General features: G+C 44.4%; 1 protein-coding gene across 2 annotated transcripts in view; it reads left to right on the forward strand.

Moving 5' to 3' along the window:
• The first annotated feature begins 1,872 nt into the window (after window positions 1-1,872).
• tchp (trichoplein, keratin filament binding) overlaps window positions 1,873-15,499 on the forward strand; it is a 33,871-nt gene continuing 20,244 nt past the window's right edge. For both annotated transcript variants that reach the window (XM_080208108.1, XM_080208109.1), the window contains exons 1-7: window positions 1,873-2,074; window positions 3,944-4,143; window positions 5,164-5,374; window positions 9,338-9,394; window positions 11,052-11,120; window positions 12,672-12,845; window positions 14,902-15,014. In XM_080208108.1, coding sequence (XP_080064234.1) covers window positions 3,953-4,143; window positions 5,164-5,374; window positions 9,338-9,394; window positions 11,052-11,120; window positions 12,672-12,845; window positions 14,902-15,014 — 815 coding nt within the window. In that variant the 5' untranslated portion in view covers window positions 1,873-2,074; window positions 3,944-3,952. The remainder of the gene's footprint in view (window positions 2,075-3,943; window positions 4,144-5,163; window positions 5,375-9,337; window positions 9,395-11,051; window positions 11,121-12,671; window positions 12,846-14,901; window positions 15,015-15,499) is intronic.

Here is a 15,499-nt window from a genome sequence, read left to right on the forward strand (position 1 = left end):
CCCTCTGGGTAAAGAACCTGCCCCTGACATCCGTCCTATAACTACCCCCCCTTAATTTAAAGCCATGAAAGGTCATCCAGACTTGAAATATTGGTTCTATTCTCTCGACAGATGTGTTAGACATGCTGAGATTTTCCAGCATTCTCTGTTTTTATTTTGGATTCCAGCAACCACAGCATTGTGCTTTTATCACATTTTTCTCATTTATTTTTACATTGTTAAATATATACTAAATATATGGGAGCAGCATGGTGGCACAGTGGTTAGCACTGCTGCTTCACAGTTCCAAGGAATTGGGGTCGATTCCCGGTTTGGGTCATTCCTTGTCTGTGTGGAATTTGTACATTCTCCTCGTGTTTGCATGGGTTTCCTCTGGGTGCTTGAAGTTTCCTCCAAAGATCTGCGGGTTAGGTTGATTGGCCTTACAAAATTGCCCCTCAGTGTCGCGGAATGTGTAGGTTAGAGGGATTAGTGGGGTAAGTGTGTGGCGTTATAGGGGTAGGGCCTATGGTGGGATTATTGTCGGTGCAGACTCGATGGGGCAAATGGCTCCCATTTGATTTATTATTGTCATATGTATTAGCATATAGTGAAAAGTTTTGTTTCTTGCGCGCTCTGCAGACAAAGCATTCAGTTCATTGAGAAGGAAATGAGAGAGTGCGGAATGTGATGTTACAGTCATAGCAAGGATGTACAAAAAGATCAATTTAATGCAAGGTAGGTCCATTCAATAGTCTGATGGCAGCAGGGAAGAAGCTGTTCTTGAATTGGTTGGTACATGACCTCAGACTTTTGTATTGTTTTTCCCGATGGAAGAAGGTGGAAGAGAGAATGTCCAGGGTGTGTGGGGTCCTTAATTATGCTGGTTGCTTTGCCAAGGCAGTGGGAAGTCAATGAATGGGAGGCTGGTTTGCGTGATGGATTGGGCTACATTCACGTCCTTTTGTAGTTTCTTCCGGTCTTGGGTGGAGCAGGAGCCATACCAAGCTGTGATACAACCAGGAAGAATATTTTCTATGGTGCATCCGTAAAAGTTGATGAGAGTCGTAACTGACATGCTAAATTTCATTAGTCTTCTGAGAAAATTGAGGTGTTGGTGGCTTTCTTAATTATAATGTCAGCATGGAGGGACCAGGACAGGTTGTTGCTGATCTGGACGTCTAAAAACTTGAAGTTCTCGACCCTTTCTGCTTCGTCCCTGTTGATGGAGACAGGGACATGTTCTCCTCTATGCTGCACTGTAGGGTTTCTATGATATACAGCATGGAAACAGGCCCTTTGGCCTGCTGACCATGTTTCCTAAACTGAACCAATCCCATTTGCTTGCATTTGCACTGCTGCCTCGCAGCTCCAGGGACCTGGGTTCAATTCCAGGCTTGGGTTCACCGTCTGTGCAGAGTCTGCACGTTCTCCCCGTGTTTGTGTGGGTTTCCTCCGGGTGTTCCGTTTTCCTCCCACATTCTGAAAGACAAGCTGGTTAGGGTACATCAGCCATGCTAAATTCTCCCTCAGTGTACCCGAACAGGAGCCGCAGTGTGGCTACTAGGGGGATTTTCACAGTAAATTGTGTTAATGTAAGCCTACTTGTGAGACTAATAAATAAACGTCAAAACTTAAAAATAAAACTGGTCAAAGGGACACGAACAAATAAACTAAATTAAACTTTGCCTGGGGTTAGTGGGGGAGAGGTTGGGAGTTCTGAGCTGATGTTTGGAAAGCGCGTTTCTGGGGGTATGGGGAGAGGTGGCGGTTTGAATCACTGAGGGATCCGTAGGGCTGGCGGAAGCGGTGTTGGTTACCAAGAGCGACGGGAACAGCGGCGGGTAAACGGCTGGAGCTCCCCGGGACCGGCGTGGAGCGAGGAGAGGAGGACGTAGGCGGCGGCGGCGGCCCCCCAGTCCGTTCAGAGTGTTGGGCACCGAGTCCGGGCACCTCGGAGGCGGGGGAGGGAGCCGTTCAATCCCCGCTGGCCCTCTGGGGAAGCTGACAAATCGAGAGCGGGGCAGCCGAGGCCTTGTCAGGCCGCAGCATCTTGTTACCTGAAATCAATCCTGATTTAAAGGCAGCAGGAAAGGTAATAAGAGGGAACGTAATGGGAGGGACACCCAGTGAGTGATGGTGTCTGAGCTCTCTGTCTGTAACCATCACATTACGATGGGCTCCTGTGGCCTAACCGTCACTTGCAGTCTTACTGGATTATCTTGCTGTAAATTCATCACCTCAAGCCGCTCCCCCGCAGTGACTTGCCAGAATCAGTATCATGTTTAAATCAAAATGCTTTCCCCAGAGATGGGAAGGGGTTTATTTTTACTATTGTCACAAGAAGGCTCATATTAACACCGCAATGAAGTTACTGTGAAAATCCCCTAGTCGCCACACTCCGATGCCTGTTCCGGTACATTAAGGGAGAATTTAGCATGGCCAATGTACCCTAACCAGCACGTCTTTCAGACTGTGGGAGGAAACTGGGGCACCTGGAGGAAACCCACACGGACGTGTGGAGAATGTGTAGACTCCACAAAGACAGTGACTCAAGCCAGAAATCGAACCCTAGTCCTTGGTGCTGGGAGGCAGCACTGTTTCCCACTGTACCATTGATTGGACATAGATCAACATTGGATTCAACAGCTTTAGAGTGTGACCTTTCTCCTCTATCTTAACCCCTATTTTTAAATATCCCATAACATTTTAGTCTCGGTGCAAGAACATTCTGCCCGCACCCTTGCTCCCCCCCTTTCATCTATCTTTTGTTCTTTAAGTTTTCTATACTTTTATTGCAATTACTTCCAGCTACAATAGTGTCTAACTGATTTTCCCTCTCTGTTCTGATAAAGAGCTGAATGGACTCAAAACTTTAATTCTGTTCTTTCTCCTTACAGATGCTGACAAACTTGCTGAGTTTTTCTAGCATTCTCTGTTTGTTTAGGAAGGATAGAGTCATTTAACTTTGTTTCTACTATTCACACAGCTGAATCCTTGTGTCGTGGACAGACAATAAGCAATGGCTAACCTTCTCAGCAATGCCCTTCTGGTATGAGTGACCAAAGGCTGTAAATAAATGGAATAGTTACAAAAAACAAGGATTGAAGCAGAGTTTAGCCATATATCTAATTTTTATGAAGATAGCGGATGTTGAGACAGACAACTGATTTTGATTTGTTATTGTCAAATGTCATTAGTATACAGTAAAAAGTATTGTTTCTTGTGTGCTATACAGACAATGCATACTGTACGTAGAGAAGGAAAGGGTGCAAAATGTAGTGTTAAGAGTTAAAATAGAGTTTTAAAAGTATGGAATGAGAATTAAAGATAGAATTAGAGGATATGCTGGGCACAGCTTGCAAGAAGTTGCAATGAGAAAGTCATCTGGGGCTGTGACCTCAGGTTGCCTGACTGGAGGGGTATAGGAAGAGTTGCAATGAAATGGGAAACTCCGTTGGCCAAGAAGAAGGCCCAGAAAAAGCTTTCAAACCCTCCACCTTTGCAGGCCACTGTCATCAACTTCAGCAAATGCAGTAGCATGTGCCATTGCGAGAGTAGGTTCCTCAGTCACACCAGGCAACATTTTACAGAGTTGACCACCAGGGTTCAAACCATTGTCTCCTCAGACAAATTGCTGCCACAGAAAATTACCCAACAAATTGAAACAAGTATTTAACATGAAATGATAAAAATTTGACTTGTCAGATTGGATCTGGGCTCAGATATGATGATTTAAGTTGTATTGCTTGCAATTGCTATCACTGCTCAGCCATGAAGCTCGTATTTGAGCAAGTTAACACGGGGTGCTCGTCATATGTGAATTCCACAGGTTAGTGCTCGTCAGACATGTTAAGGGAGAAAATTAGAGAAAACATAATCATGGTTCTCTTTTGAACATTCAGAATTGCAGAACAGTAATTTCTAATGTGCTGTGACTGCTAGCTTTGATTTGATTCCCTAGGTCCCGGAGATGGCCTTACCTACAATCCCATCCAGGTGGAGTAGCCGGAATCGAGTGCTGGAACAGCACATTGTTCGTCAGCGGGATCAGGAGGAGCGCCTTCGCAGACAGTGGGAGCTGCACCATCAGTACTTCAAAAAACATGATGTCCGGAGCAGCAAACAGGCGCAGTGGAGTTCAAGACAGTCTTACCAACAAAGGTAGAAAACAAAAATCAGCGCTTTTATCAGGCGACCCCTTGCTAGTGAGGACATGGAGTTGGGCATCTCTTTGAGTGAAGGTTGGCAAAGATAGTAGCTAGTTTGTCTGTCTTCTAGTATTTTCTCTTTTCAGGAAGAGCTGGGATATGATTGCAGAGATCTAGATGATCGTATGTATGGTGAGGAACGAATGGGCTATTCTAACTTAGCAATGTCACAGCCAAGCTTGATTATTTCTTTACCCAGTGTTCTTAAGTTTCCTTGAAGCAATAATGAGCAAGAATCCAGGATGGTTAAGTGTCACCAGCAGGCACAAGAGTGACTCCTTTTCCCTCACTATAGTCCAGGGTTCTGGCGTATTTGTAGAATCAAGCAAGATCTGTAAAATCAGTGTGGAGCAAGGATCAAATCTCTTACTTCTCTGATCTGTATGCCTTTGTGTCAGACTAGTTAGTGTATTTATACCCAGTGAGCCAGGTGAATAGCTATTTTCTATATTTTATTGCGATCAAAGAATAGAATCATAGTATCACACAATGCAGAAGGAGGTCATTCAGCCCATCGAGTCTGCACCAACCACAATCCCACCCAAACCCTATCACCATAACCCATACAATTACTCTTGCTCGTCTGCCTGACAGTAAAGGGCAATTTAGCATGGCCAAATCCACCTAACCCGCACATACTTTGGACTGTGGCAGGAAACCGGAGCACCCAGAGGAAACCCACACAGACATGGGGAGAATGTGCAAACTCCACACAGACAGTAACCCAAGGCCCGAATTGAACCTGGGCCCCTGGTGCTGTGAGGGAAGGGCTATAGGACGGGAGGCATAGTTGGTTCGAATTCTCTTTGGAACCCAAGGTTAAATCCAGCCACTACTGTTAAGTCTTCCAAACTGAGCACATGCCAGTTGAGAATGGGTATTAAGTGGAAGGCTATCAGAGCTTTTGGACCAGAACTTTGTGAGTTGAATCATTTGTTTCTAGCTGTGAGAAGAGGATATTTTTCTTTGGCAGTATGGCAGCATATCACCGGAATCAGCAGCAGCAGGAAAAGTTGTGTAACCTGGAGCAACGACGGAAAAAGCTGCAGCGCTTACTGCAAGAGGAACAAGATCTCCTTGAAGAAGAACTGCGTGAGCTGAAGGTAGATTCAAGTTCTTTCATCGAGGATGCAAAGGTGAAAACTGAAGAACTGAAATCTGCCCGTGAGGAGCACAGAAGAAAGGTAGGAAAGCGTTTGGCTTAGAGCTTCCAAGTAGTCTAGAAGATAAACTGCCAACTGGTGTGGAATTGGACTACATAGACCAGGAAGATCTCTGGTCTGTGTCAAGTTAGCTGATTGCAGTCAGGCAAGAGCTGGGGCACCATAGTTATAATTGGCATCGGTGGGTGGTGGTAGGGAAATCATCCAGATTGCCATTACTGACCCAGTGGGATCAGCAGGAAAGTGGTTTGTCTGTGCGTCAGGCTTGGTTGTTATACTTTCGTGATAGAATACCCTGATGATATTCACTGGTGTACATTTCAAGGGTTGCAAGTGGCGGAGCATTGCTGCTTGGATATCTGGAAATGAGTTACACACTGTAATCGAATCAATGCATTTATAAAGAATAATGGACACCTGGGAGTAAGTTACAGCATGTAATCTAATCTGTGCATTTAAGCACCTTATAAATGGAATAGTGGATGCCAAGGAGAGTGTTACCGGTTGAAATCTGATAGAAGAGTGTAACGTGTGATACTCTTAGAGCCCCTTCAACAACAACATTTTATATTTATATGGCACCTTTAATGTGGTTAAAACTCACCAGAGAGGTTGATAGGAGTGCTTTTAGACAAAATCTGACATATTGTAATATGTCATGTGCACACTTCAACTACAAGAAAGCCCTTAGACTGGAAACAAAATAAAGAGATTTTGGTGTCTGTGGGAGGATTCAGTAGTGTGTTGGATTATTATGTTGATTTTTCTTTTCTATAATTTTTTCTTTCTCTTATGAAGATGGTGGGTGCAATTTTCTGACCTCACCTGTTTTGCAGCGGGAAAATGTTGTAAAATTGGGCCCGATGCAACCAGTGGGAATGGCACCCTTTTGTTTTGATTTAAACACCCTAGTCAGAGGGTGATTTGACATCCTAGTCATAGCTAGAGTGTAAAGAAAGATCAACTTAATGCGAGGTAAGTCCATTCAAAAGTCTGAAAGCAGCAGGGAAGAAGATGTTCTTGAGTTGGTTGGTACGTGACCTCAGACTTTTGTGTCTTTTTCCTGACGGAAGAAGGTGGAAGAGAGAATGTCCGGGTTAACTGGGGTCCTTGATTATGCTGGCTGCTTTGCTGAGGTAGCGGGAAGTGTAGACAGAGTCAATGGATGGGAGGCTGGTTTACATGATGGATTGGGCTACATTCACGACCTTTCATAGTTCTTTGTGGTCTTGGATAGAGCAGGAGCCATACCAAGCTGTGATATGACTAGAAAGAATGCTTTCTATGTGCATCTGTAAAAGTTGGTCAGAGTCGTAGCTGACGTGCCAAATTTCCTTAGTCTTCTGAGAAAGTAGAGGCGTTGTTGACCTTTCTTAACTGTAGTGTCGGCATGGGGGACAAGGACAGGTTGTTGGTGATCTGGATACTTAAAAACTTGATACTCTTGACTCTTTCCACTTCGTCCTCATTGATGTAGACAGGGACATGTTCTCTTTTATGCTTCCTGAAGTCAATGACAGTCTCCTTCGTTTTATTGACATTGAGGGAGAGATTATTGTTGCTGCACCAGTTCACCAGATTCTCTATCTCATTCCTGTACTCTGTCTCGTCATTTTTGCGCCCATTCCCATTTTGTCAAAAAAAATCGGGAGCCCAACCAGAATGGGCGAAACATCAATTTGCATTTTTTGCATTCATTACAGTGTCATTAGTGAGCTTCACTTCCAATTGTCCCAGTTCACCTGCCTTAACCACCTCGTTCACTGCAGATGATGGGTCAGTTAGGAAAATACCTCTATAAAAGTTGGATTCAGGCGTTGAGAGTGAGAAAGGAGGTAAGTCTCCACATTCAGGCTGCTCCATGCTGCTCAGAGGGGTTGTTTCATGGTGGCCATATTATGTTTCAGGTCTGGGAGAGGCCTGAAAATGTGTGTGTGGGTTGGGGGGCTGTTGTTGCTTACAGGGTCCAACCTCAGCCTCTCAGCATGGACCTGGCTCAGGGTGCTGACTTTGGGTCTTAGCACTGACTCTGGATCCTAGTGCAGGCAGCAACAAGCAGGTGGGGATGGAATGGAAATCCACTGAAGTGGCAGTGCTGCAGCCTCAGGACTTGTCAAACAGCACTGTCTGTGGCCACTACTGCATGGTTTCTGAGTGTGTATTTGTGAGTTGTGGGGGGGGAAATGGGGGAGACTGTGTGCCAATGGGGGGTGGGGGCGGTTATGGGGAGTGTGTGTTGCCGGGGAGCTGTGTGGGGGAGGTAATGTGGAGAGTGTTTGTTGCTGGATTGGGGGCAAACACAATTCTTTAACCTTCCCCAAATTCTGTCCACCCCCCCTTCAGATTGACGAAATAGCTTTTGCAATGCAACCCATTGATCTTGCTGTTCTTTGACTTGCTGCTGGAGCTGAGGAGGAGGAACAGGAGGATGAATTGTGGGCAGAGAAGGCCAGGCCTTACCACTCACTGCAGTAGAGGCAGACGGCCGCCAAAGGCGGAACATGGCTGCCATTTGCCCTGGGGGGGGAGGTTTGCAGGAGAATGAGGGAACGGAGATCCTGCGAGTTCCGCAAATGAGTGTCCCTCGACCAACTGTCAGACAGCACGTCTGGCTCTGGCTCTGAAAGGAGACAGTCCGTCACCAATGCAATTTGTTGCAGGATCTGGAACCTTAGAGCACAGGGGGCACCCACTTCTGGTAGCTGTGAAGGTGACTGCTGCCTTAAACCTTTATTCCATCAGATCCTTCCAGACTGCCAGCGGAGACCTTCGTAGCATTTCCCAACCATCCGTCGACAAGTGTGTCAGGGAGATCACAGATGCCCCATGTGCCCGGGCTGGCCAGTATTTGACAAAGCCCAGCAGGAAGCTCGGGCTACAGGATTTGAAACCATCATGTGAATGCCAAATGTGCAGGGGGTTAAAGGCTGTCTGAGTCAAGGGACACCTGTCAATGGCAGCAGCAAGTGCCCTATGAGACTGTTCCCTCAGCCATGATCGTCTGACTGGACCACTGTCTCGCTAGGTCTCCTGCAAGCTCTCGAAACTCTCAGTCACAGAATTTTAGGAAACCTGTTGAAGCCCTCAGCTGTGGCCTGCTGTGACTTGGCTGTGGCCCTCTCAGACTCCATGGCCAGCTGTGACTCAGCCACTCATTTTGAGGATCCCCTGCTTCAGGTTTTTCACCGTGTATGCCCCCCTTGCAATGGGCCTGGAACCACACATGACAGGCGATAGTTGGTCTGCCTGAAAGCTTTGGGACTCGTCCCAAAGTTTTAATCAAATGCAATTTCAAATAGTGTCAGTAGGCTATTATCCACAAAGAGATCCTGTCAAAGACAAGCCAAAATCTGTCCTCACCCAAGGTCCACATTAATTACACTTTCCAGCAAAATCTTACATAGCAATCTGGATAACAATCTTAGTTGACTTTTCTCCTTCCAAGTCCGGGGACACTGTGATAAATTGGAATGCTTTTGTCAGCACCTGCTGAGGTCAGCTAACCTCCATATTAGGTGATAGATTTACCTATGGAGCCATAAGGGGAACTTTATATATATATATATATTAATATCTTGCAGCTGCTAACTAATCTGGCTGCTTAATATGGGGTTAATGTTAATTGCTATAATTGTGGTACTTCTGAGACAGTAAGTGGAGTTTTTCACATAAACTCGTACCTTGATTTTCTTACTGGTGTAAGAAAAAGAGTATAAGAAATAGGAGCAGCAGTAGACCATTCGGTCCTTCAAGCCTGCTCCACCACTGCTAAGCTTCTGTCTCAACTGCACCTCCCCCCGCATTCCCATAGGAGAATCCCCTCATTCCAGGAATCAGGCCAGTGAATCTTCATTGCCTTTAATCTAGGCTTTCTTTTCCAGCAGTTTAGTTTTGCAGCTGTCATTACAAATGTATTTGACCATGGAAAATTATGTTGAGACATGATGCATTTTGCACTAAACATTTCTGTGCCTCTGTTCTCAGGTGGCTGAACAGCTGTTGCATGAACACTGGAAGAGGAACAATAAAGAACTGCAAGAAGTGAGTTGAGGCTGTCTCGCAGAGGAGGAGGAACTGGCTTGTTTTGGTCCAGTAGTGAATTAATGCCTATATCTGGTGGTCTTGGTGGATAGCAGCTTCAACCTGATCATAGTCATTTGTGGCAATGCTGAGAAAGGGCAATCGGCATTTTTTCAATGCAATAAAGATCTCAGTACAAATATATCTGATACATCCAAATAGTTCAAAATGGCACTGCATGTAACAAATGGACTCCAGCTCCTTGTGCAAGATTCAAGACCAAGCAGTAAGGTGCACTTTTGGCAGAAAAGGAAGTGGTTGTAAGGGGAAGGGCATCAGAACCTTCATTCAAATCTAGCGTGGAACCTAGTGTGGGCTGATGTACACCATCTTCTGTGGGAGCTAATAGCAACTGTGTAAAAGCTTCATCCAACCCTTGCAGACATTGGTTTTATTTAAGAGCTTTCCCCCAGGTCTTCCCTGAAGTCACTCATGTCAGTGGCACTGTGGTTAGTATTTCTGCTTCACAGTGCCAGGGACCTGGGTTCAATTCCCAGCTTGGGTCATTGTCTGAGTGGAGTTTGCTCGTTCTCCCCGTCTCTGCGTGGGTTTCCTCCGGGTGCTCCAGTTTCCTCCCACAGTCCAAAGACATGCAGGTTAGGTGCACTGGTCATGTTAAATTCTCCCTCAGCGTACTTGAACAAGCGCTGGAGTGTGGCAACTAGGGGATTTTCACAATAACTTCATTGCAGTGTGAATGCAAGCCCACTTGTGACTAATAAATTTAACTTTTCATGTCGCTTGCACTGGCCATGTTTCACCTAACTTACTATTCTTCACCTTCGAGCCAAGATAATGAGTTTTGATAGGTTTATCAACTCTGGGATAGTGTAGCATAGTGAACCACTGATCTTTTCCTTATCTTGTGTGTGTCTCTCCTCCCTTCCCCCCCTCCCCGCCCCTGTACGTTTACCAGCAAGAGTTAATGGTTAGTGATCAGAGTGAGGGCTTCAGTTGCTATCTTTTGAAGCTTTGAAAGAATTGGTCAAAACATTCTACATATCATTTTTAACAATCTTAGCTCAGCTTCACTGTCCTGTCTCTTCAGTCAGGCTCTTGCTCATCACGATGAACTTTTTTTGTGTTTAAAATTAGGTCCCTGTATTGCTTATAATGAAAGACAGCACTGAGTGCATGGTACCGGACTTTCAGAGTGCCATACTGCCAATTTTTCTGACTTTGTGTGGAGTTTGTAACGGGAGAGTCAGTGTAGCTTTTGCAATGAAGTTATGTCACTTGTAGCAGCCTGGGATAGCCAGACCTTTACATTTTTCATTGTTTGAAGTGAGAATTCACTTGAACCTGAGAAAGCCCAGTATTTGCGCTGAGGTGCTCTGAAAATAACCTTGGAAAAACTGTACATGTAGCAGAACAGATTTTAGCAATGGGAACCATAGTTAGTGATCCTGGTTAGTTTGATACAGGAGCCTGTTGCACAAAAAGCACTTTTTGGAGCTCTCTTTAAAATGGTAATCCCGTAGGAACTTAAGAACAGCTCGGTGAGAGAGGATCAAGATCACCTTGAGTTTGTCATTGATCATTCTGGTAGCCACATGATACAGTAATATTGGAGCTGTTGACTATCAACCTATTCTTTGGTTATTTATTTCGGATACAGATCCAGTCAGAATTGCACAAGATGCACGTGACAGACAGCTGGTCTTCACAGGTCACAGAGAAACGGCAGGTAAGGAAACAATATTTTGAACTTTCAGATCATCAAACCTCCTACAGTGGTGTTGACACAAAATTTTGGTTGTGGATCTGGTTGTAAATTTAAGACCTTGCTGCCGATATTTTGTCAGGTACAGTGGTGATAGTCACTCCCTTAAGTAGCCTAAGTGTTTTATGCTTGGGGGTGTACATACATTATCCAATATCTAACAATTTAATAACTTAACCTAGTAATAATGGTATTCTTTTGTTATCTGCATTGGATATTTGTATCTTCTAGATTTCTGGAATCTTTTCAATTGCAGATGAAGCAAACGCTTGGTGAGATAAGGCTAGATGTGAATGGTTAAGCTGCTTTATGTCACAGCATGTGAGCACACAGTGCAATAGTTACAACTGTTTACTTGTCTCTATATAACCTATCTTTGAGTAAAAATACAAAATAATAAAATACTTTTCTTCCCTACATTTGCAAGTTGGTTTGGTTAACTTAAACCAAATAGCCTCTTGCATTTATACTAAAGTCATAGAGGTTTACAGCATGGAAACAGGCCCTTTGGCCAACTTGTTCATGCTGCCCTTTTTCTTTTAAACCCCTAAGCTAGTCCAATTGCCCGCATTCGGCCCATATCTTTCTATACCCATCTTACCCATGTAATTGTCTAAACACTTTTTAAAAGACAAAATTGTACCCGCCTCTACTACTACCTCTGGCAGCTTGTTCCAGATACTCGCCATCCCCTGTGTGAAAAGATTGCCCTTTTGGACACTTTTGTATCTCTCCCCTCTCACTTAAACCTTTGCTCTCTAGTTTTAGGTTCCCCTACCTTTGGGAAAAGATACTGACTTTCTAGTTGATCTATGCCCCTCGTTATTTTATAGACCTCTATAATATCACCCCTCAGCCTTCTACGCTCCAGAGTAAAAAGTTCCAGTCTATCCAGCCTCTCCTTATAACTCAAACCAGCAAGTCCTGTAGCATTCTAGTAAACTATTCTTGGCCTTTGTTGGGCCTGACTGCCTTTCAAATTTCTCCCTCAAAAAAAATTAGTGTGGATCTTTTTTCCCTTCCTTAGTGTCTGGGCTTGGTTTCTGAATGCATTTTCCAACCAAAGGTTGGCCAGTAAAGCTGAAAATTGAAGCCACTCCCTCTCTTTGGGACCAGCTTCATGTTGAGCTTTTGTACAAAGAGACATTCCAGCCCCATACAGCGTTTACTGGAAGCTCCCACAATGAGATCACAGTCTTATACTTCTTGCTTGTGCAGGAGAACAATATGAATGTCAAGTTTCAATATATTCTCCAAATGCCTGCAGGTTATGACCTTACTAAACCTGCGCAAATTCATTTTGTTTTCAAAGCTGAAGTGAGGAGATTCTCCCTTACAACAATGTAATCTTATTCATACCTCATCCATGGTGCCAGTAAAGCTTATTAAAATCTTGGTCAAAGGTGGGTTTTAAGGACAGCCACGAGAGAGGTGCTTCTCACTGAATTTTGCAAGGGCGGTGAGAAAACACGAATGGCAAACTTATTTGTCTCTTCCTTGCTTTTGCAAATTTAGAAAGAAGAGGCAGAGATGGAGGAGAAGAAAAGATTAGAAAATGAATATGAAGTTGCAAGAAAACAGGCCATGGAACGAATCAGGCAGGAAGAGGAGCGGAGAAGACAGGAAGACATCAAGCAGGCCGAAATTCTGCGACAGCAAATGGAGGAACTGCGTTTACGGGAGGTTGAGGTAAGAACCGATTTGCTGAGGCCTGAATAAATAGTTTTAGTTTAAAAGGGAGGAGTTATGCTAGAGATCCATCTCTAGGGTTTCTGCAAAGCGCAGATCCAATCAAATAGTGCATTGTGGCTTTCCTACTGAAGTGTATAAATTGAAGTGGATGCATGACAATGGATTGAGCACCATTTTGCTGTGCAATGGGTACAGGAGCAATGTTGACCGTCTCTCCTAATTTGCTTTATTGCTGGAAAATCGTGTGAGAGGGACTAAAGGCGCTGGGGAAAACCCCTTTTGAGATTCTGCCCACAACTCACCCTTCCGGGTGCTGTCTGTAAATTTAAAAATTGTGTTTTTGATTCCAAAATCTAAATTGTTTGTAAATTGAGAGCAACGATGGTCACATCACTGACATCCTGATCTTCCTGTCTTGCAGCCAACAGCTATTTGTTCTGTTAGTTGTCCCCAGCTCTGCATGCTCCAACCATTTTCATGTTATATGGTGCTTTACCATTGGCCTTTTGGAAGTCTAGATAGATTACATCTACTGCATTATCCTTGCCTATTATCTCTGTTAGCTCTTCAAAGTATTCAGTGCCGTGGCCAAGCAAAAATTTCTGTTTTAAAATTGATGTTGATCATTCATTATTTTCATAAAATCATCGAATCCCTACAGTGCAGAAGGAGGCCATTCAGCCCATCGAGTCTGCACTGACCACATTTCCAGGCAGACTCTATTCCCGTAACCCCACACATTTACCCTGCTAACACCCCCAACACTAGGATCAATTTAGCATGGCCAATCCACCTAACTCATACATCTTTAGATTGTGGGAGGAAACCGGAGCACCCAGTTTTTTACTTTTGGTTTCTAGATCTTTTTTCTCCCTTATTAAGGATTCCATTATTTCTTCTACAGCAACATTAAGTGACTGGTCTGTAGTTCCTGGACAAGTTCTGTGTCTGTTCTTAAATATAGATCCTGTAGCTTGATGATTTCTGAGAAAGTTTACACTAGGGCCTAATTTTCATGATGGCAGACACTTGGCACATTTTTGCTGACTCTGACAGGCCTGGTAGCATTTCACACTCTGACCATTGATTGGCGGCAGGCAGAACTTCCATCCTCATTCAGGAAGGAGGTCCCACCTTGAAGAACTGTCAGCCAATCAGATTGGCCGACAACTCTCCAGCCTGTCCAGGGAAAGCACTACGGTGGCTGGAAGAGGTACTGCAATGCCATTCCACTCCCGGGAAGGGGAGGATAGGGGATGTGGAGGTTTTCAAGGCGTGATTTCAGTGTAGGAAAATAGGTCAGAGGGGGTGGGGGGAAGTCAGGAGGTCTCAGGACTGTGAGGGGAGAGCACCCCCCAGTTAGAAGGGGCCTCTTGCGTTGGAGTCTGGAATTGCCACCTCCTCGCCCCTCTCCCAGCCCTTCACCTTCTGTCCTGAGATCAAGGATGAGAACTTTTCTCTATTTCCACCCTTCGTCATTGGGCACCTGTCAGCCTGAAAAATGAGGCTATGTGGGAAGAGGTCTTTAGTGGCTATAAAAGCATAATTAGGGCCAAGAGAGGGCTTCCCATCCAAAGCCATACCTGTTTCAGTGTAAAATTGAATCCTTTCAGAGGCAGGTGGAATCCCAAGGGAATCCTGTCCATGCAACTTCATATTCTTTCCTCCACCCCGAGCCTCAAAACCTGCCAGAAGAGTGTAAAATTCAGCACCTTCGGGAGAGATGAGGAGATTAATCAACAATAACATTTAATTTTGTTATCTCTTTTTGCCTGACCTGTGTTTGAAATGTTTTGCGTTTACCAAAATTCCTGCTGCATTTTAGTAGCCCATGGTAACATCCTTGGCTGGAGGGTATAAATTCCAGTCCTTTTGCAGGTGAACACATCCTGATGTTAAGAGATGAATGGAGGCTTTGTGATTCACGCAATAATTCAAACCTTTGTATGCTGAGAAGGTTGTTCCAAGAATTATTTACGATCAGCAAAGAGCATTAGCATTGCTGGTAGGTGTTTGTGAAGATCTGTCTGAATCCAAATCTGCCATTCTTCAGGCCAAGAATCTCAAAGCAGAACAGGAGAAATTGTTGAAACAGAAATGGGAGCTGGAGGAACTGGAAGAGGAAAGGAAGCAGTTGGAGCTACGACGAAAGAAATCTGAGCTGGGGTGAGTACAGAAGCAGGATTGCAATCCATTAGTTGGCTTGTTATTTAAGACAGATTTGTTTGGTGATTTCTCAGTATTTCTGAAAGGTGTGTACCATTTTACGCTCTCCACTGCCCCCCACCTTGGATGTGGCACAAATCATTTGCTGCTAGACTTTTGAAGTGGGTGTCAAGAGGTTACAACTATTTTTGGGGTGGGCTGATGCTTTTTATTTACACATTGTGACTTCCTTATGGTGAAAAGATGGGGAGTTCCAATGCAGCTTTGTACTGGAGTAACAACATTCCGTGTGACTGCCCTACCCATGCTTAGCCCTAGTAATCTTTTATTCCATTCTGCCTCTCCATTCATATTAACCTGATAATGTCAATCCTTATTGTAGTTTTTTGAAATTTTTCCAAATGCACCATGTTTAAACAGTATTCACTCTCTCTCTTCAGCCCACTTAAAAGTTTCTTCAGTATTGTTCTGCACAATTGTGTTTT

Source organism: Carcharhinus amblyrhynchos, chromosome 20 (assembly GCF_965287045.1).
Source record: "Carcharhinus amblyrhynchos chromosome 20, sCarAmb.v2.hapA, whole genome shotgun sequence".
Lineage (NCBI taxonomy): Eukaryota > Metazoa > Chordata > Chondrichthyes > Carcharhiniformes > Carcharhinidae > Carcharhinus > Carcharhinus amblyrhynchos.